Source organism: Manacus candei, unplaced genomic scaffold (assembly GCF_025592945.1).
Source record: "Manacus candei isolate 608988 ecotype Guabito, Panama unplaced genomic scaffold, ASM2559294v1 h1tg000150l, whole genome shotgun sequence".
Lineage (NCBI taxonomy): Eukaryota > Metazoa > Chordata > Aves > Passeriformes > Pipridae > Manacus > Manacus candei.
The window spans coordinates 1031125-1050902 of NW_026138198.1; the positions used below are offsets into that span (position 1 = coordinate 1031125).

The following is a 19778-nucleotide window of genomic DNA, read 5'->3' on the forward strand; positions in this document are numbered from 1 at the left end:
AACATACACGTGTTGGGGCTGTAGAAAAGTAGGGAGAAGTAGAGGAGAGGAGCAGGAGAAGCAGGAGTTTAGGAATTCCCATCTAAAAAAAAAGAATGTGTCCCCCAGAAAGGCCTTAAGGCCAAGTTTAAATGCCACGCTTGTACCTGTTATTTAATTTCCATTCCTTGGAACAGCTCCCAGAGGAATAATCCCATGTGAATGACACTGTAGAAATTAGTCCTGCTAATCCTAATCTGCCTCTTTAATGACTCCAGACACTCCACTGTTTCAGAGATAAAATAGGTAAAAAATCTGGTGTCTGTGATACCTTCTGCTCAGTTCTTGCAGCACAGCTCTGGAACACCTTGTGGGGTTTTTAAAGGGTATTTTGACCCTTAAACAGTTACCAGACCAACAATATTCAGCCCAGTGTACTTTGGTGTGTTTGTTCCATGCCACTTTATATAATTGTGCTCAGATATTTCAGTCTGAACCTGTAATCAGTGGATGTACCTTCCCTAAGGAACATGTCCTCAGTAATTCCTCCTGCTTTTTTTGTGTATGTTCAATGTTTATCAATCCCTCCTTGCTTTTCCAGTCCTTTTAGTCAGGATTAAGGGGAATACTGCAGAGAATAAGTGTTGCTTGATCCAGAGGCATCTGATTTGATCAGCCAGTGCAGGGCTTTTATAAGTGTTTTTGTTTTGCTCTGACAAACAGTCAGATAAAACAAAAATATTTTATTTTTCTCATCACTTGTGTCAGAATAACTTCTCTGGAAGCCAGAGAGTGCACAGGTACCTCAGGGACCTTCCAGGATGCTGCAGGCAGACTCATTTCAAATGGAAGCTGATTTTCTAGATCCTCAGGGAAGAGTTGTCTCAACCAAAAAATGTTGGGCTTTGTTGTCAGTTTTGCTCCTTTTGAAGGAAAATTAACTCCATGATAGAGGGCCATGAAGATGATCAGAGGGATGGAACAGTTGGGAGGAAAGGCTGGGAAAGCTGGGGGTGTTCACATGGAGAAGAGAAGGCTCCAGGGAGAGCTGAGAGCCCCTGGCAGGGCCTAAAGGGGCTCCAGGAGAGCTGGAGAGGGACTGGGGACAAGGCATGGAGGGACAGGACACAGGGAATGGCTTCCCACTGCCAGAGGGCAGGGAGAGATGGGATATTGGGAAGGAATTTTTGGCTGTGAGGGTGGTGAGGCCCTGGCACAGGTTTCCCAGAGAAACTGTGACTGCCCCTGGATCCCTGGAAGTGTCCAAGGCCAGGTTGGACAGGGCTTGGAGCAACCTGGGCTAGTGGAAGGGGATGGAATGATATTATCTTAAAGATCCCTTCCAACCCAAACCACTCTGGAATCCTGGGATTTGTGTTCCTTGTATGAGACTGAGATTCCCTGTCAGTGTTTGAGGAGGACTCTGTGCTCCTCTGCTTGCCCCTCAGCCTTGCTGGATGTCCATGTGCTCCTGAGAAAGCTGAGGAGAACATGGCAGAAGCTGTTAAGTACAAATAAAGTCCTTTTCTTTGTGGCAGTGATGTCTGTGTGTACAGTGGGTGAGTGGTGGGAGTAGAATGTGGTCTGATACAGGGAATGGGAGTTCCCACTCTGCTCCTGAGGGGGAAAAGTCTTCCCTTCCTCAACTTCTGACAGTTCCTGTTCTTGTCAGTCCTCTGGAGCATCTTTAAACGTTCATTGTAGGGACATAAAATTCCATCTTATTCCCTTGCTAGCAATTGCTTTTTTTATATTGGTGCTCTGTGAGAGATACGTGGAGGGACCTTAATTCAGCACTTCCTGGTTTTCCATTGTTTTGTGAATTAAACTCTCATGTTCAGGAAGAACATGAAATGCCCTGACCATTGTTGTAAAACTGGCATCTTAAGTAAGAGTTTTCCAGGAGTGGGTTTGGTTTTCTTGAGGATTCTTTCTTTCTTTCAGGATCTTGTATCCATGTCAGCTGGGAAACAGTTCTAGGAAGCGCAGAGAGAGATTCATGTTTGAGGCACAGAAAGTGAAATTACATTTACGGGGCTGTACGAAAACTGTAACAAATCTGGACAGGCAGGGTTAGGTGGGATATTGGGAAGGAATTGTTGGCTGGGAGGGTGGGCAGGCCCTGGCACAGGTTGCCCAGAGAAGCTGTGGCTGCCCCTGGATCGCTGGAAGTGTTCCAGGCCAGGTTGGACAGGGCTTGGAGCAACCTGGGGTAGTGGATGGTGTCCCTGCCCATGGCAGGGGGTGGAATGAGCTGGTCTTTAAGGTCCCTTCCAACCCAAACCTTTCTGGGATTCTGTTAAATTTGGAGGAAACCCTCACAACCTCCCAGGGTTTGGGGTCTCACCCAGGGGGTTTGGAGTTGGAAGTGCCTGTATTTCATAGGATCAGAACTGCACCCAAAGGTGTTCTTGTCTTCCCCCAAGAAGCTCCCAACCCATTTTCTTGTGAATGCCAGTGTGAGTATGTCAGGTTACTTTTTTCGAGGTGATTAACATAGAATTTGTATGGGGAGAGGAGGGAATTTCCCTGGATTGTATTCCTTACGAATCTTTTGGCTATAGTTTGAGGTCTAGTTAGTGCTTTCCTGATTGAGAGGCTGCCAGGGAAAACTGAGTGTAGAGACTAACTCTCGAGAGCTTTTTTTTTTTTTTGATTTTAAGGTGGGGTGGTTTGGTTGGGGGGATTTTTAGTGGGAAAACATCCTGGTGGCCCGGGATGAGCGAATTGTGGGCACATGCTGAGGTTGCCTGTTTCGGGTTGTCTGGTCTGGTTTAGCCTTGGAAACCAAAGCTGGGATTAATCTCCGTGTAGTGAGATAAAACCCATTATCCTGCCTTGCTCTGGGGAGAGGTGGGAATCAGCTTTTCCTTGCTTATCCAGTCTTTCCCTCTGGTGAGTCCGTGCTGCTCCTTTGTTCAGTCACCCAGGTAGGGCGAGTTGTTACTCCAGGTGGTGACTCCAACAGTCACTCGTTGGGGTTAGTAATGGGACTGCAGTTACTCAGTCCTGGATGAGTAACCCACAGGGATTGTTTCACTGCAGTGTTGGCAGAAATCTGCCTTGGCTTGAAACTCCTTCCCCACCACAACGGCCAAACACGTAGTTTTTGCTTGCAGGAGTAGGAATTACCACCTTAACTCCACAGGGAAACTTGTGGGAAAAGACTGGGACCCGTGTGAGCTTGCAGCACTGCAGTCCTGTCCTTTTCTCCCCAGAAAATCCTAATTCTTGTCATTCCTTTGGGCAGGTTCAGCAGCAGGTTCACCCAAACCTGTCGGCAAAGGAAGATTCCCTGTATTACATTGAGGAGTTGATCCTTCAGCTGCTGAACAAACTGTGCATCGCTCAGCCCCGGACTGTCCAAGATGTGGAGGTACAACTGCAGACTGGAAAACCAAAAAAAAAACACCCAAAAAAAGTGTTTGCTTGGAGCAACACTTGATCCAGTGGAAGGAGTCCCTGCCAGTGGCAAGGGGTGGAACTGGATGGGCTTTAAGGTCCCTTCCAACCCAAACCATTCCCTGATTCTGTTTAGATTTTATTAGCAAGTTTAATTGGAAACTCGTTTTCCTGTCCTTAAGAATAGAAATTTTGGGAATTTTTCTTTTTTTTGTAAATGCAGGATGCTTTGAGGGATTTTTTTACTCCTCAAATGCACCCTGGATTTAAGAATTTTTCTTACTTCTTGACATAAACACACAGGGGGGAAAAAAGGAGATATTGGAATGAAAGGTTACTGTTGTCAGGGCTGGATTGTGCAGCTGAGGGAACAGAGTTGGATGTTCCTGGGACTTTACTGAACTCACTGAGGCTCTTGTATTATTGCAGCTGTCTGCTTTTGTGTCATCATTCCAAAATGAGGATTTAATGGAGTCTGGAGGGAGGAAGTGCTTGCATGTGGCTGTGACCCGTTACAGCTTTGCAGAGTATTAATTTTACATTAATCTATATGTCTGGGATTTATAGCCTGGAGCAAAATGAAGTCCTTGTCTGGTATTCTCTATGGATGTCGTGGAAATAAAAAGAATAATACATATAATGCACAAAAATATCTAATATATTTGTATGTGTGTCATGGAAATAAAAAAGAATATATATATGCATAAAATATGTAAAAATATATATTTGCAAAATAATTGCCTGAAGGCTTTTAGATTTTTGTGAGACACCCTTTATTCAACATTATTAATTATTAATTTTGGTTTATGATTAATGTATTTTGATATAGTGAGGCATAAAGATTATCAAATCACTAAGTAAAAGCAAAACTTAATAGCCACTGAATAGCTCTCGGGTTGGAGAGTCTGATTTGAGTGTGGATTTGAACTTTGGATGTGGAGCTGAGAAATTCCACGTTCTTTCTGCAGTTCCCAGCTGATCAAACCCTCAATTCTGATTTGGGAGTGTCACAGCAAATGCCAAATCTTGTATATTTTCCATATATTTTAAAGCTGTGAAGAATAAAACATTGCTAATCTTGGCAATGTAAGTTATTTCATTTAGAAACACAGAGTTAGGTGTAAATGTTCTGTAGGTCGATATATTCAGACCCTTCCAGAGCAGGGAAATTATAATTCAGTTTTGTTCTGGGTTGTGGGTGAGGTTTTGCTGCCAGCAGGAATCCGAGATCCACGGATAAGGGCTTTTGGATCTGCTCCTGGGCTGTTTTTAGCAGTTAAGAGAAAACATGAGGGCTGTGATCTCTCTAAAGTTTATCATGCAGATATTTACATACCAGCCTGGAGTTAATGGAACTGTTTGTGCATGATGTTAGACTTAAGTATTTGCAAGATCAAGGTCTAAAAAGCTCAAATTATAAATGTTCTATAAATAGCAAAAGCCCTTAAAAGAGTTCCCAAGAAAACAGTAGGAAGCAGTGAAGTTGGAGTGCAGAAGGAACGTGTTACTCATGAAGTTTAGGTTGAATATTGGGAAGGAATTCCTGGCTGGGAGGGTGGGCAGGCCCTGGCACAGGTTGCCCAGAGAAGCTGTGGCTACCCCTGGATCCCTGGAAGTGTCCAAGGCCAGGTTGGATGGGGCTGGGAGCAACCTGGGCTAGTGGAAGGTGTCCCTGCCCATGGCAGGGGGTGGCACTGGGTGGTCTTTCAGGTCCCTCCCAACCCAAATCTTTCTGGAATTCTATGATTCCGTGTTGAAGGACATCTGAATGCCACATTATCTCCATGTTTTGGGATGATCTCCTGGTGGGATCTCGAGGAGGGTCCATTTTGGTGAACCAGCCCAGCGCTGTCGGCCGCTCTCCAAGAGGAAAGGTCACCGTGTCCTTGCCTGACACTGACACAGAAGGTTGAGCATTAAATGGCCACATGCAAATATTTAAAAGCTGCCCCTAAGAAAACCTGCCTGTAAGAAAGCCTCAGACCTCCTGTTAGATTTCAGAATACGTGCAAAAACCTTTTTATCAAAGGGACACAAAGGTTTCACCATTTTTTCCCATCTCATCCTTCCCTTTTTCATTTCTGCCATAAACTTGACCTGCTGTTGGGCAAGTTACACCCTTTTCTGAAACAGGAACAATATCAACTTGGGGTTTTTGTAGCCTGTAAACTGTTTAGTACTTCCTGATGGTGTCTATATTTTGGGCTCCTGGTCTCATAGAATTCCAGAAGGGTTTGGGTTGGAAGGGACCTTAAAGACCACCCACTTCCATCCCCTGCCATGGGCTGGGACACCTTCCACTGGAAGTAGAGACTGAAACCTGAGTTTTCTTGCTGCTCTTGTAAAGATGATAGATCAGGAGGTATTTTAGGAGATTTGAAGGAGTTCTTGGTGCCCAGGGCAGGGAGGTTGGTTGGGATTGTTGCAAAGAGAGAAGCCGAGTTGGGTAAGAGGGAGAGAACAATTAGGAGAACGTGTTGCAAACACTGAGGAGGAGGATAATTGTCTGAACTACAGGGGAAGTAATTTGCTGTGCTGTGTTTTATTTAAACTTCTCTCTGATGGCTGTGGTTGATCTCAGTGCACTTTGTGTGTTTGGACAGGAGCGGGTCCAAAAGACATTTCCTCACCCCATCGACAAGTGGGCGATCGCTGATGCTCAGTCTGCCATAGAGAAACGGAAAAGAAGGAACCCTCTCCTGCTCCCTGTGGACAAAATCCATCCTTTACTGAAGGTACTTCACCCCCTCTGCTGTGGTATTGCCCTCCAGCATAACCTTTCATGTCTTTCTTTAATTTGTGTGACATTAAAGGAGTTTCTCTCATTGGCTGAGGGAGTAAAGAGTCACCATAGAACAGGATGAATTTATTACAGTGATAATAAAAGTAGATCCTTAAATTCATCATAGGCATCAGTGTGTTAATTATTACTCTTCTTTGAAATGTGACCGGTTAGTTTTTAACATAAATAAAACTTAAAATACCTTCCCTACTTCAGCAGCGCTGCTTTGATGCCTTTATTTGTCTCAAAATGCTGCAGAAACCAAAACAGAAGAAGAGAGAACAAGTAGGTCCTGTTCCTTGTGTACTGTCAACTGAGATGTGTGCCAGTGTCCTTGGAGTTACTGCTGAATGCCACTGGAGCCTGGGGTTTAAAAATCATGAGATCTGCAAAGGTGTTTCCAGCTGCTGAGAAAACTTTGCTTGAGCATAAGCAGAAATTAAAGCCCTTTTTTGGGTCTAGTTGTGCTGTTCTCATTCGCAGTGTCTCAGTTCATGAGGGTCAGCGAGAGGGGAAGAGATTTTAGGCAAGAAAACAGCACAAAGTAAGATCTTCCTAGACAACAGTGGTGGTTTTTGGTCAAGTCTGGTTTAGAAGTGTGTGAAAACAGGCACAGAATCTGATTTTTTAGGGGATGCACCAAGGCATGATAAGAACAAATTTGCCTTATTCAAATGTAAGAGTTTACCTGGTCCTGACAGTCCTGTCCCAGGTAAGAGGCCCTGTGGAACAAGGTCTGCAGGATATGGAATGTGTGTCCTGAGGAGAACGTGCAAGGTTCATCCTGTTGTTCTTTTTTCTGATTAGGATTTCATTATTAAAGTTTGATTACTTTATATACCCACCAGGATGATTAGAGGGATGGAACACCTCTCCCATAAGGGAAAGCTGAGAGAAGAGAAGCTTTGGGGTGACCTGATTGTGGCCTTCCAGGACCTGAAGGGAACCAATAAGAAACATGGAGAGGGACTTTGGACAAGGGCCTGGAGTGACAGGACAAGGGGGAATGGCTTCCCACTGCCAGAGGGCAGGGTTGGATGGGATTCTTGGATGGAATTCTTGTGTGTGAGGGTGGTGAGGCCCTGGCACAGGTTGCTCAGAGAAGCTGTGGCTGCCCCATCCCTGGAAGTGTCCAAGGCCAGGCTGGACGGGGCTTGGAGCAACCTGGGATGGTGGAAGGTGTCCCTGCCCATGGCAGGGAGTGGAATGAGCTGGGCTTTAATGTCCCTTCCAACCCAAACCATCCTGTGACTCTATGACAGTGAAACCTGCTCTGTTCTCAGAAGTTCAGACTAGGACCAGAGTCCTGCAATCAGCACAGCTACAGACGAAAAATTAAGTACAGGAGTGGTTCCTTCCTTGCAGGAACCCTATTTTTAGGAGTGTCATTTTTAGAGGAAGATTCATTGAAAGTTCTGTAGCTTTTCATCTGTTCAAATGGCAAAATGACAGAAGCATTTACAAGCTTTCCCTTTGAGGCAGATGTCCCAATTTGCATTTGATGTGCTTATCCCTGGCTGTTACTTTGACAATTACCACCACAGACAAGACCAATTTCAGCAGAAAACTCAACGTGTTAATTGTCATTCCAAATGAATTTCTGGAATAAATACCTTTTATTTTTCCTCTTGTTTTCACTTTGCAGGAGGTCCTGGGCTATAAGGTGGATTACCATGTCTCTCTCTATATCGTGGCTGTCTTGGAATACATCTCAGCTGACATTTTAAAGCTGGCTGGAAACTATGTTTTCAATATCCGGCACTTTGAGATCTCCCAGCAGGACATTAAAGTATCAATGTGTGCTGATAAGGTAAAGAGTTGGGATTAAAACAGTATCTAGAGGTGATTTTTTAAAATTTAATTGCATTTGGAAGGTATATCCAAAGGAGGATGTGAGGGAGAGCCTGGTCTTACTCAAATGCAGAGGTTTCTCCTTATTCATTCCAGACCTTAAGCAAAAACTTAAGTTAAGCCTGTGTAAGTTTTGGAACTAAAATTTGTAAGTACTTTTTAGTACTTACAGACAGTGTAAGGACAGAAAATGATGTTGTCCTTTATTTCTCTGCTGTCACGGCCCTCTTGATGTCACTTTGTCACGACAGCTCTTCTTCCTAATACAGAAAAGACCTTTAGTTTTCATGCCCATTAAAATGAGAAACATTTTTGTTTAATTTTATCTTTACCAGGAGGGTTTTGGCCAAGAGTTATGCAAGATGCCTTGTTTTCAAAGTTGATTCTGCATGAATTGTAACTTGTTTTCTAGGTCATACTAACTTCCAAAGGGAAAAATGGCTTTGGCAACTGATCCAGCCTCCTGCTGCCAAAGTTTAAATATTACTCCCTTGTGAAAGTGATCACAGAAAGTATTGTATTAAAAACTCCAAGGATTTCTCTGAACACACATGGAAACAGCCGAGGTTGAGCCAAGTGTGAAAATCAGGCTTGATGTCTTTTTTTTGTTTTTTTGTTTTTTTTTTTTAATTCCTTTGCTAGGTTTTGATGGATATGTTTGATCAGGATGAGATTGGATTGGTTTCTCTGTGTGAGGACGAGCCCTCTTCTTCTGGGGAACTCAACTACTATGACCTTGTGAGGAACGAAATAGCAGAGGAAAGGCAATACCTGCGGGAGCTCAACCTGATCATCAAAGTATTTCGGGAAGCTTTCCTGTCCAACAGAAAACTCTTCACACCCAATGTGAGTCCTTTAGTGGTTATCCATGGGTGATGCTAATTGCTCCATTAGCAGCCATGACTTACCCATTTTAACTGTGCTGGAGGTAAAATTAAACCTGATTTATTGTCTTGTCACTGAGTAATGAGTGTTGTCTGTGTGTGAAATCCAGGGGGGGAATTGCCATTAATGTTGTGTGAGTGCAGCTTAATGGACACCATTCCCTGTCAGGTGCCAGCAGGATTGTTTTGGTCATGTGGGCAATAGTTTCACTTTTGCTTAACATAAAAATTAAGTTATTTACCTGCATGTGCAGTGAATGCAGGTGGACACTTGAACTGACATTTGAGGTCTACCCCAGGGCACTCTAATCTGTAGGAATCCCAAGTAAAACAGCCCCTGGCTCTGGATTCTCTAACTGTGAAGGCAGTTTCTGTTTGATAAATGGTTGAAATGTTTTGGTTGAAATTGTACGTGTGGCAAATCCCGTTTTTGGAATGCTGGAGTTTAGAAAGGAAGCACAGCTCTGGTAAGAGAAGGAGGGATTAGGGAATCCTTCCTGTGGGAGAAGGAGAAGGGGACCCAGCAGAACCTGAACTGGGATTTTTAGGTTAAAAAGAGGCAGCAGGAGCTGCCCATTCCAGCTGGGTGTGGAGGTTCCTCAGGAATCCATGGTGTATCAGGGAATTGTGCAAATGTGAGGACAGAATCCAAATAGAGATAACAGGGGGAGAAGGAAGTGATAATAGCTTTGGAGCTGAGGAATATTCTTTTGGGAATGGGTATGAGAAATTTCTAATCTAAAAGTAGAATTTGGGAAAGGAAGCTGCTGATTCTTCCTCTGCTGAAGGAGCCCAGCAGCTGATTTAGTTGGACCTGTGGTTTAGAGGATCTGACCTGTAAATTCCCTGCTTTAAATTGCTTCCTTCCTGTTGTTCTGTGGAATAAGAACGAGCAGAGGGGACAATAACAGTTGGAAAAGCCAGGAATTTCTGTCCAAAGCCCCAGCAGCCTGTCCTGGGACCACACCAGCCTGGGAAGGATGGTGTGAGAATTGGGCAAGGCTGGATATGCCCAAAGGACTGGGAATGCCCTGGAGTTCCGACTTTCTTCCTTGCTTTTCATTGGCTCCTCTCCATTTACCTCTTGATCCAGACAAAAAAAAAAGTGCTCCAGTATTTACCTAATGAATAAATTACCCCAGGCAGGACTAAGGCATGTTTTGATGCTTGCAGGATATCGACGTGATATTCAGCAACATCTCGGACATCCACGAGCTGACGGTGAAGCTTTTGGGATTGATCGAGGACACCGTGGAAATGACAGATGAGAGCAGCCCCCACCCTCTGGCTGGCAGCTGCTTTGAGGATCTTGCAGAGGTAACAGTGTTTAATTGGGGAGTTTTGGGGTGTTTTTTTTAATGTTTGCTTCTATTAAATCGCTCGAAACGCGGTTTTTAATTCAGGAATGGGAAATATTTCCACAGGTATTTCCACGCAGCAGTGAGTCTGGGAAGCAGCTGGTGGGGTCAGGATTGTAGCAGAAGTGCTGTTGATTGACCTATAAAATAGATATTAAAGAGCAGGAATAAGGGAAAACGCTGGACAGGGATTGGGTGTAGCTCATATTGGAACATTATTAACAATTATTTTGTCAGGTATTTTTTGTTTTAGTGGGCACTAAAATACTGGAAGGATTTTTTTTTTTTTTTAAATTCTGAAATGCTCCATATTCAACTATTCCATAAAACCATTCTGAAATATGGAAGGGGGTCACAAAACTAAAGTTTTTGAGCAAGTGGGATAGAGCTCAGCTTGTTCAGAATATAAGTATACAGGTACCTTCATGACCTGGAAATAGGTGCAAAATGACTCTGGAATTCAGCAGAGGTGCACAGGGAAGAAGCAGGATCTGAAAAAAGAGGACAATTCAGCTTAGAATCCAGCACACAGTTTTAACTGACTTCAATGAATGACCAAGGTGAGGAGGAGGCTTTGCTGTCATTGGACATGTTTAAATGGAGTCTTTGGGATGTGCATTAATCCCATTTTTTAGACCTAAAATGTGAGGGGAATCATGTAAACCACTGTTACAGAGGAAATCAATGAGTTGTTCTGTCTTGAAAAAGAATATATATGGTTTTTAGCTTAAAATTGTGACATTGATTAAAAATAACAATAAAAATTCTCTTTAATTTTTACTTATCTTCAGTTTTTAAAATCTGAGGGTGAACATAATATCTGAGGACTGTGTGAACACACCAGCACCACCTGGAAAATGATCACATGTCTGTGGCTGTAAAGAATCTGATCTTTGAGCCCTGGTGCCACTCACTTAGGAACAGACCAGAAAGATCAAGTTTTCTTGGCATTGCTTCAACAGACCACTCTTGAGGAGGGAATTCCAGTTGACCAAGTCTTAGCTCTTAAGTTATTGAAGCATAATTGCTTTATAATGATAAGGAGAAATGTTTGCTCAATGAATTAAAGTAGCTATTATATTAAAAGTGAAAAAAAAATACTAAAAATTTGAAATACTACATCACTATCCTGGGGGAAAAAAAAAATCTCATTTTATTGCAAAAGCTGCTTTTAGTCATCCTGTGCTTTAAAGGGAAACAAATCCTTTCCAGTGAGCAAAAATCTCACCTGATTTTTTTGCCATTCACTGAAAAAAATTACATAGGAAATGAAGAGCAGATTATATTTCCAAGCTTTTTATGAGGGTAATAAGTTTGAATTTATTAATTCAGTTCTTATGGATCAAGACCTGCTTAATAACTGGGCTGTTGATTTGATCATCTCACAGGGTGAGATCATCTTTCTGGAAGTGTTTGCAAAAGGGATCATTAAAGAGAGATATGAAAGTGAAGTGTTTATTTGCTCTGCTTATCTCACTGCCAGGGTTGTTCACTTAGTGTTTCCATTATAAAGGTCCTTCAACTCCTTTGGAAGGATAATTAAAACCAAACAATCCTCAAGGGCTGGAATCTTCCTGCTTTGTCTGTTTTCCTGCATCACATCTCTGGAAGGTCTAGAAACATAAATATTGTCGTGGTTTTGAGATAAGGAAGTTTTGGGGGAAAACAAAACATTAATTTCGAGTATGGGGAAAACAAAACTTTTTTTTTTTTTTTTTAAATATGGGGCAAATAAAACAATTTTTTCCTGGTGTGGAGGAAATTCAGAAACTTGATGCCTGACACAGGTAAGAGGGTGATGGATGGTGGCAGGAGAGCCTCAAAATGAGAGCAGAGGGTCTTTGTGCCTACTCTGGAGTGATCTTCAGAAGGCAGCTGATAAAACAAGCTATTGTGAGTAGATTGTAAATTTGTTTTGCTGATGTCTGTGTTCCCATAGAAGAAGTTTTAATATCCACAAAGGAAAAAAGGTGGAAGCCAGTGCACACACTGAAGGGGCTGAACAGTGCAAACACCAATCCAGAATTGTGTGCTGCATTGAAATAATTTATGTGGGCATCAGGTTAATGTCTCCATGGAATCATGGCATTTTTTGGGTTGGAAGGGACCTTAAAGCCCATCCCATTCCACCCCTTGCCACAGGCAGGAACACCTTCCACTATCCCAGGTTGCTCCAAGCCCTGTCCAACCTGGCCTTGGACACTTCCAGGGATGGGGCAGCCACAGCTTCTCTGGGCAACCTGTGCCAGGGCCTCCCCCCCCTCACAGCCAGGAATTACTTCCCAATATCCCATCCAACCCTGCCCTCCTTCAACTGAAGGCCATTGTTTTCAGTATTCCATAATTCCATAGTTCAGTAACTTTTGCAGCATTGCAAGTGTAAAACCCCTTTTTTCTGACTGGTCTCCTAGGGAAGATCCCCAATGCAGTTCTTTTCAATCTTGTGCTCATAAAACAAATCCAAAACCTTAAAATACTGGTTAAAGTCTAAGTGGAATAAACTGAAACCACTTCTAAAGTGCAGTAAAAATATAAAAAACCAGCACAGAGTATGTGTTGGCCGGGCTCCCCCAGTAGATTTACAGCAGGATTACACTGTGAGTAGTAGCTCCAGCTCTGCTCTCAGCTGTGTCCTGAGGTCTTATTGTCCTCTGGCTTTAATTTGGATGTTTTAAATTTAAGACTCCTCTGCAGCCTTCCAGTACCTGAAGGGAACTCACAGGGAAGATGGGGCAAGACTGTTGACAAGGGCCTGGAGGGACAGGACAACCAGGAATGGCTTCCCACTGCCAGAGGGCAGGGTTAGATGGGATATGGGGAAGGAATTGTTGGCTGGGAGGGTGGTGAGGCCCTGGCACAGGTTTCCCAGAGAAGCTGTGGCTGCCCCTGGATCCCTGGAAGTGTCCAAGGCCAGGTTGGATGGGGCTTGGAGCAACCTGGGCTGGTGGAAGGTGTCCCTGCCCATGGCAGGGGGTGGAATGAGGTGATCCTTAAGGTCCCTTCCAACCCAAACCATTCTGGGTTTCTGTGAGTTTTTATGTTTGCTGTAGTGGAATAAACAAAAAACCCACCGGGCTCTAAACTGAATTCAGAATCTGCTGAAGAAAACCAGTTTGGTCAATTAGAGAGTGTCTAATAATTTGTCTTCAGCTGCTGCAGTGCCAAACTTTCCCCTCTTTCACCCCCCCTCCCAAAATACGGGTGGCCAGTGATGATTAAACTCGATGAGGAGAGTTGAGAGCGATAATTACAATTTGCATATGAAAAGAGCATTTGTTCTGTGCCTCTGCTCCCCACAAAGAGTTCCATTGCAGCTCCCCACGAGTCAGGTAGGAATTCCCCTGGACCCTCTGCAACTGGAAGACTTGAGACTCCCCCTGAATGTTCAAACCAGCCTTTTGTGGTGGTTGCTATTCCCAAATTCGGCAGCCTGTATCCTGGGAAGAACAGGAGGTGAAAAGAGGAATGTGCTTTATCCCGGGCACGGTGCCATCCTGGATAACCCGGTGACTCAGGAGTGATTCAGCCCAGTGGATCTGCAGGGACTGGGATCAGCCTGACAGGCTTTGGCACAGCTGATCCATGAATTATTCCTGCAGGGATTCCTGGGCAGTCAGGTTTGCATCCCATCCTGCTGTAGCTGATATTGAAGAATCACAGCTGGATACTCCAACCAGAGTCATAATCCTTGCACCTGAAACCCTTGGTGTGATTAGAGAACTTTTCCCTGGGTTGCTTTGTCCCAGATGGAGATATTTTCCTTGTGACAGTCTCCCAAGTTCACTTTTGCCCACAGTGTCCTTTTTTACAGGCAGAGAGGAGGGAATTTGCCATTCCATGTGAAATGGGGCGAAAGCAAGAACTTCTCTTGCCTCCCACTGCTTCAGCAAAACAAAGTTTGTGTTGGCCACAGGGACTGGGAGGTTGAGGAATGCTGAGAAAATCGTGTGCAGCTAAAAGTTGGAAGTGAGAAAGGGTTGTGGTTTCCTCAGGATTTGTTTTGCAAAATTGATATTTTCGTGAAAAGTTCCACTTGTGTGTCAGCTTCTCAAAGGAAATTATTGCACCAGCTGGGACAGAAATATCTTGCATCTTTCGTGTATTTATATAATTCTGTGTTTTTATTTAGGAACAAGCCTTTGATCCATATGAAACCTTGTCCCAGGATATTCTCTCTCCACAATTTCATGAGCATTTTAATAACCTAATGGCAAAACCTGCTGTTGCTCTCCACTTCCAGGTGAGTGCAAATGGGGAACACTGAAAGGCTTTAATTCTCATATTTCAAAGGTTTGAATTCTGTCAGTAATTCTTTTCTTCCAACTGAGGAAGAAATCCTCGAGGTTCTGCCCTTTCTTCAGTGTAAGATATTTGGATTTTGCCTCTTGCTGTAAAATCTGGGCACAGCTCTGACCCATCCATGAATCTTCTTTAGTTCTTTTTGTCCTCATATCAGACACTTGCATGAGGACAGAGGGTGAGTTCTCACACTGCCATTTCCATCTTGCCTTTTAAAACCAAACACAGGCACCCAAACACCATGTTTTCATTTCCTTCCAGACATATCCAAGGCCTCCTTCAGCACTGAGGCTGCAATTGATGGTTTTTCTTGAATAATTCTTCAATAATTTCTTAGTCATTGCTGCCCACCAAGATCATCTGTGAGTTTTCTATTGTTTTATTAGTTCTGTCCACCAGTGTGGCTGATTTATTAAAAGCTGCATAAGAGAAGGTGCTGAGCAAGTGGTGAGTCAGTTCTGCTCCCAGTTAAACCCAGTTTAGTGGTGCTGAGTTTTTAGGGTTCACTGGGGCACCTCTGCAAGCTGAGATTCCTCTCAGCTGTTCCTGCAGGTGAGTGTTTCCTCCTCACCTCCAAGACCTTGGAAAGCTGGATCATCTTACTCTTAAATACTTCTCAGTGTTGAAATAAGGCTCTTTACCTTCCTCCCTACCAAATTTAAAGCTTAAAGCTCCATTCCAGATTAAATTGCTAATTGAGTCATTTTGCAGTGAATCTGGCCTCCTGCCTGACTCTCGTCACTAATTTCTCATCCTGATGTCATCATATATTAGGGAGAAATTCCTCCCTGTGAGGGTGGGGAGGCCCTGGCACAGGTTGCCCAGAGAAGCTGTGGCTGCCCCTGGATCCCTGGAAGTGTCCCAAGGCCAGGTTGGATGGGGCTTGGAGCAACCTGGGCTAGTGGAAGGTGTCCCTGCCTGTGGCAAGGGGTGGAATGAGATGAGATTTAAGGTCCCTTCCAACCCAAACCATTCCATGGTTCTGTGATCACCATAGAAAGGCTTTCTTAGGAATGTTCCCTCACAGTTCTTCTCTGAGCTGTGGAGTGAAGGCAGAAAGGTAATTTTTAAAATGGATATGAGGTAATTCAGTTTCTGGTCATTTATCCTGATGTGGGAGATGGCAGGAATTTCATTGTCCTTTGGAAAAATCTCATCTTACAACCTGAGTTATTGTCTTAGTTAAGTGCTGGGAAGGGGAAAAGATTTATCATTTTTTAAGTAATAAACTTGTGATTCTCACTTTCTCAGGGTGATATTAATACTAATTTCTTCAGTGCTTGATGAGAGCTCCATATTTTGGTGCTATGTTGGATGCAATGGAAGCACAGTGAACATACCTGGGAGAAAAGGAAATTTGGGGGAGTTGTGACAAGTTTATTTGATTGTGTGGAAGCCTTGACTTCTCTTTAACCAGGGACAGACCTATCCAGTCCTGATTTGAGTATTTCAGTGTAAATAATCCTGTTTGTTCTTCCTTTTCAGTCCACTGCTGAGGGGTTTAAAGAAGCTGTACAATACGTCCTCCCCCGCCTGCTGCTCATCCCAGTCTATCACTGTTTGCACTACTTTGAGTTACTACAGGTAAACAAAGCCACACTCTCATTTCTCACTAAAACCAGTTATTAATGTGGAGAATCTGAGCTTTTAAATAGGTGTTAAGATGTTGATTACTTCTTCTTAAAGTGGAAAGAGATGAAAACATAAATTTGACGCTGGTCACTAAATGTCTGAAAAGTAAAAACATGTAAAGAAATCTTCAGAAGCATCTGTTGCTCTGGTATGAGCATTTGAACTATAATTTATTAAACAAACCTTGAGTTCTAGTATAGTTAAAAATTGAATATAAAAATCTAATTTCTTCTTTCCTTGAGTGCTAAATTTTTGCCCATTCACAAGCAGCTAAACAGAACCCAGATCAAATTCTCAGTCTCAAGTCACACTCCAGTTGCAGCTCAGCTTATTATTTCAGAATAATCCATTCTTAATGTTCAACCATTTGTCCTGAGTCCTAAATGGAAGTAACTGAGGATAATGTACAAAAGTTTCTGTTTGCCCCATTGTGTTGGGAAAGAAAGTTTGTAATGCTTTAGGGGTAAGTGAATTATTAACCAACTGGGATGGACTTAAGTAGGTAAAACACCCTGTGGCTGCAGCTGACATTTGGAAATAGCAACAGAAATTACTCTTTTAGGTTCTTAGTGTAAAAAAGTGGCACTGACCATGTTGTACAGGTGTGTTATATGGATTTCCTTTGGATTTCAAAGGATTTACTGCTATGAAGGAGGAAAGGGAAACTTTGCCACATAGACTATATCTATAGTAACAAATCTAGCAATTATGTTAATACCATATCTATTCAGTACAAGTTCCTTTTTTTTTTGGAAGTTCACTCTTGTTTTCAGTATGCCTGCTGTGATTTTTTTTGCATGTCCTGATTTAGATAAGGAAAAGTAAGGGATGATTTATTTTGTCCCATGAATCACACACCTGCAGTGTGTAGATGACCAACATTTTGTGGAAAGATTTAAATCCCAGAAGGGTTTGGGTTGGAAGGGACCTTAAAGACCATCTTGTTCCATGGGCAGGGACACCTTACAATACACTTAAATACACGTGGTCTCAGTAAATTTTAAATCTTTAAGCATTTCTGTTGATAGTCATTTTAGGAAGTAGTTTACAAAGCTTAAAAATACCCCAAAACCAACCTTAATTCTCTCCCAGCTCCCTGACAGGAGGGTGGAGCCAGATGGGGGTCGGGCTCTGCTCCCAGGGAACAAGGGAGAGGACAAGAGTTGCCTCAAAGCAACTTGAGAGGCCTCAGGGGTCACCAGGAGAGGTTTAGCTTGGATATTATAGAAAATTCCTTCATGGAAAGGGCTGTCCAGCCCTGGCACAGCTGCCCAGGGCAGTGGTGGAGTCCCCATCCCTGGAGGGATTTAAAATCCCTGTGGATGTGGCACTTGGGGACACGGGGCAGTGGTGGCCTGGGCAGTGCTGGGGAACAGTTGGACTCCATCATCTTGGAGGGCTTTTCCAACCTCAACAATTCCATGATTCCACAGTTTTGCCAGCCTTATGTGAAGGGAGCACTGTTGGTTTGTAGATAGTCTCTCTTTCAGAATAGTGGAACTTCCCTTCCCATAACCACGATAATTCCCTGGAACTTCCCAAAATGTTCCTCTTTCACGCCGAATGATTGGATCAGTGACCTGCATTATGCTGAAGGTCAGGCTAATTAATGACCCATTGTGTCTTAGAGCTGGGAAAGTGCATCAGGATGAAATTTAGGAGTGAAATCATGTGCTGCAGCTTTGGGGAGAATCTGAGCCTTCAACTGGATTTACAAGTGTAAAGTGTGTGGTGTTTGTCCTCGTTTGGAGCGGAGTTTTCCTCCTGTTTTTGGTGAATAAAGCCTGGCAGACAGTGCAAAATCATTTTGTTGTGCTTTTTATTCATTTTAAAGGATAGTACAGCAGGAGGGTGCATGAAAGATGATAATTTTAGCAGTGAAAATTATTAAATTTGATCTTTACCCACAGTACACAAGATTTCTGAGTGGGATCTGACACTTGGCTGTCTTGAGCCTTTCCAACCTTGTGAGCAGAGAACAAAAATCTGAAATATCACTCTGTATCAATGCTAAATCCAGAGTTTTTTGTTATGATCCCTTTAGTTACAGGTTTAAAATTTGAGTTTTATGTTGTACTTTGAAAACATCTTAAATTGACAGCAGAGATTTTTAAAACACAGCGTGTTTTTAGGCACAGAGAAAGTATTTATTCAACAATATTAATATATAACATATTGAAAACCTTTGGTATTGCTACTCTGTCACCATTGTGTTTGTCTCTAGGAACTATGATTGAAAAAGTTCAAAATGGAAGCAAAAAAGCAACAAAATACTCATATTTTCATGGTTTCTGTAGGGAGAGAAGCTCAGACTGAGACTTTTACTTCTACATAAAATTACCAAAAAACCCCTTCTGAACTGGGAGATAAATAAAATAATGATTTACCAAAGCACAGGCCTCAAATATTTGCTTTTTTGTTAAATATCAAAACTAAAATTAATGAAATTAAAGTGTGAAAAGCTTGAAAATTCCTTCCAACTATAGAACTTTTCCTCCTCGGTGCAAAAACATGCAGGATCTTCATCAGGGCCTTGTCTCTGCCTAAGAAAGAGGATAAAGGTCCTGAATGGAAGAGAGAGTTTATTCTTCCTCCTCATGTGACTCCCAGGCACAAGATTATCCCGAATTCCTGGTTGTGTTGTCATCAAACAACCCAAAACATGAAATTATCAGACTCAGGAGCTTTTCCCACCTTTAGGATTTTGCACTTCACACCTTTTTTACGTTCTTTGCATTTCTGTGGCTGACAGTAAGGAAAAGTAGGATTTCCACAGATTTTTTTCCCTTCCCTGTACTGTCCCTCAGCTCACAAAATTCCCGGAAATTTTGGGCCATGAAACATTGATTTGTTTAATGTGCAAGATGGAGGTCGTTTGGGCATGTGAAAACTAAAAAGTTTAGTAATTGAAATGACATGGAGTGGACCAAGCTGGTCAAATCCTGTTCTCTCCATTACTTTTAGAGGAAGCTGAGGGATCCTTGCTGAGGGAACGTAGTGGGGAAAGGAAAAGAAGGCTCTGCCATGCTGAGTGAGTGTAAGTAAGATTTCTCTTAAGTATGTAGGTAAAACAGAGTCTATCCAAATTTATCCAAGTTGTCATGATTTTTCCCAGAAATTTGTTAGCTTGAATTTTCCTTCAAACAACTCACAGAATCCCACAATGACTTGGGTTGGAAGGGACCTTTAAGCTCATCCCATTCCACACCCTGCCATGGAGGGGCTCATACAATCTTGAGGGTGAAAGAGGCTAAAAAAGAAAAAAAATCTTTTATTTTTATCAGTAGTATTTTAGGTGTCACCTTAAAGAACCAAAACCAGGAACTTTTAGGCTTCACTCAAGGCATGTTGCTGCCAGTTGGATGGAGATGATGTGAAAACCTGTGGAATTTCCTAGTTCAGGAAGTTTCTGCCTCGTGGTGGAGACAGATCTAGTCTTTATAAAAAGGAAATATGCTGATTTTCACTGTCTTTACATTTTGCTGTAGAAGCAAATCTTGAATGCAGACCTTTTTTTGACTCTTGTTAGTTTGCACCGTGCAAAGTGGACATTTTTTTCTTGAAATAGGTGAGTTTGCTGAAGGTGGCAGA

The 19778-nt window shown here is 42.8% G+C and overlaps 1 protein-coding gene across 1 annotated transcript in view; it reads left to right on the forward strand.

Moving 5' to 3' along the window:
* Nucleotides 1-19778, forward strand: part of SOS2 (SOS Ras/Rho guanine nucleotide exchange factor 2) — a 41610-nt gene that overhangs the window by 7140 nt on the left and 14692 nt on the right. Inside the window, exons 2-8 of the mRNA XM_051772097.1 lie at nucleotides 3230-3355; nucleotides 5985-6116; nucleotides 7809-7973; nucleotides 8657-8860; nucleotides 10072-10215; nucleotides 14386-14496; nucleotides 16041-16139. Of these exons, the coding sequence (XP_051628057.1) occupies nucleotides 3230-3355; nucleotides 5985-6116; nucleotides 7809-7973; nucleotides 8657-8860; nucleotides 10072-10215; nucleotides 14386-14496; nucleotides 16041-16139 (981 nt within the window). The remainder of the gene's footprint in view (nucleotides 1-3229; nucleotides 3356-5984; nucleotides 6117-7808; nucleotides 7974-8656; nucleotides 8861-10071; nucleotides 10216-14385; nucleotides 14497-16040; nucleotides 16140-19778) is intronic.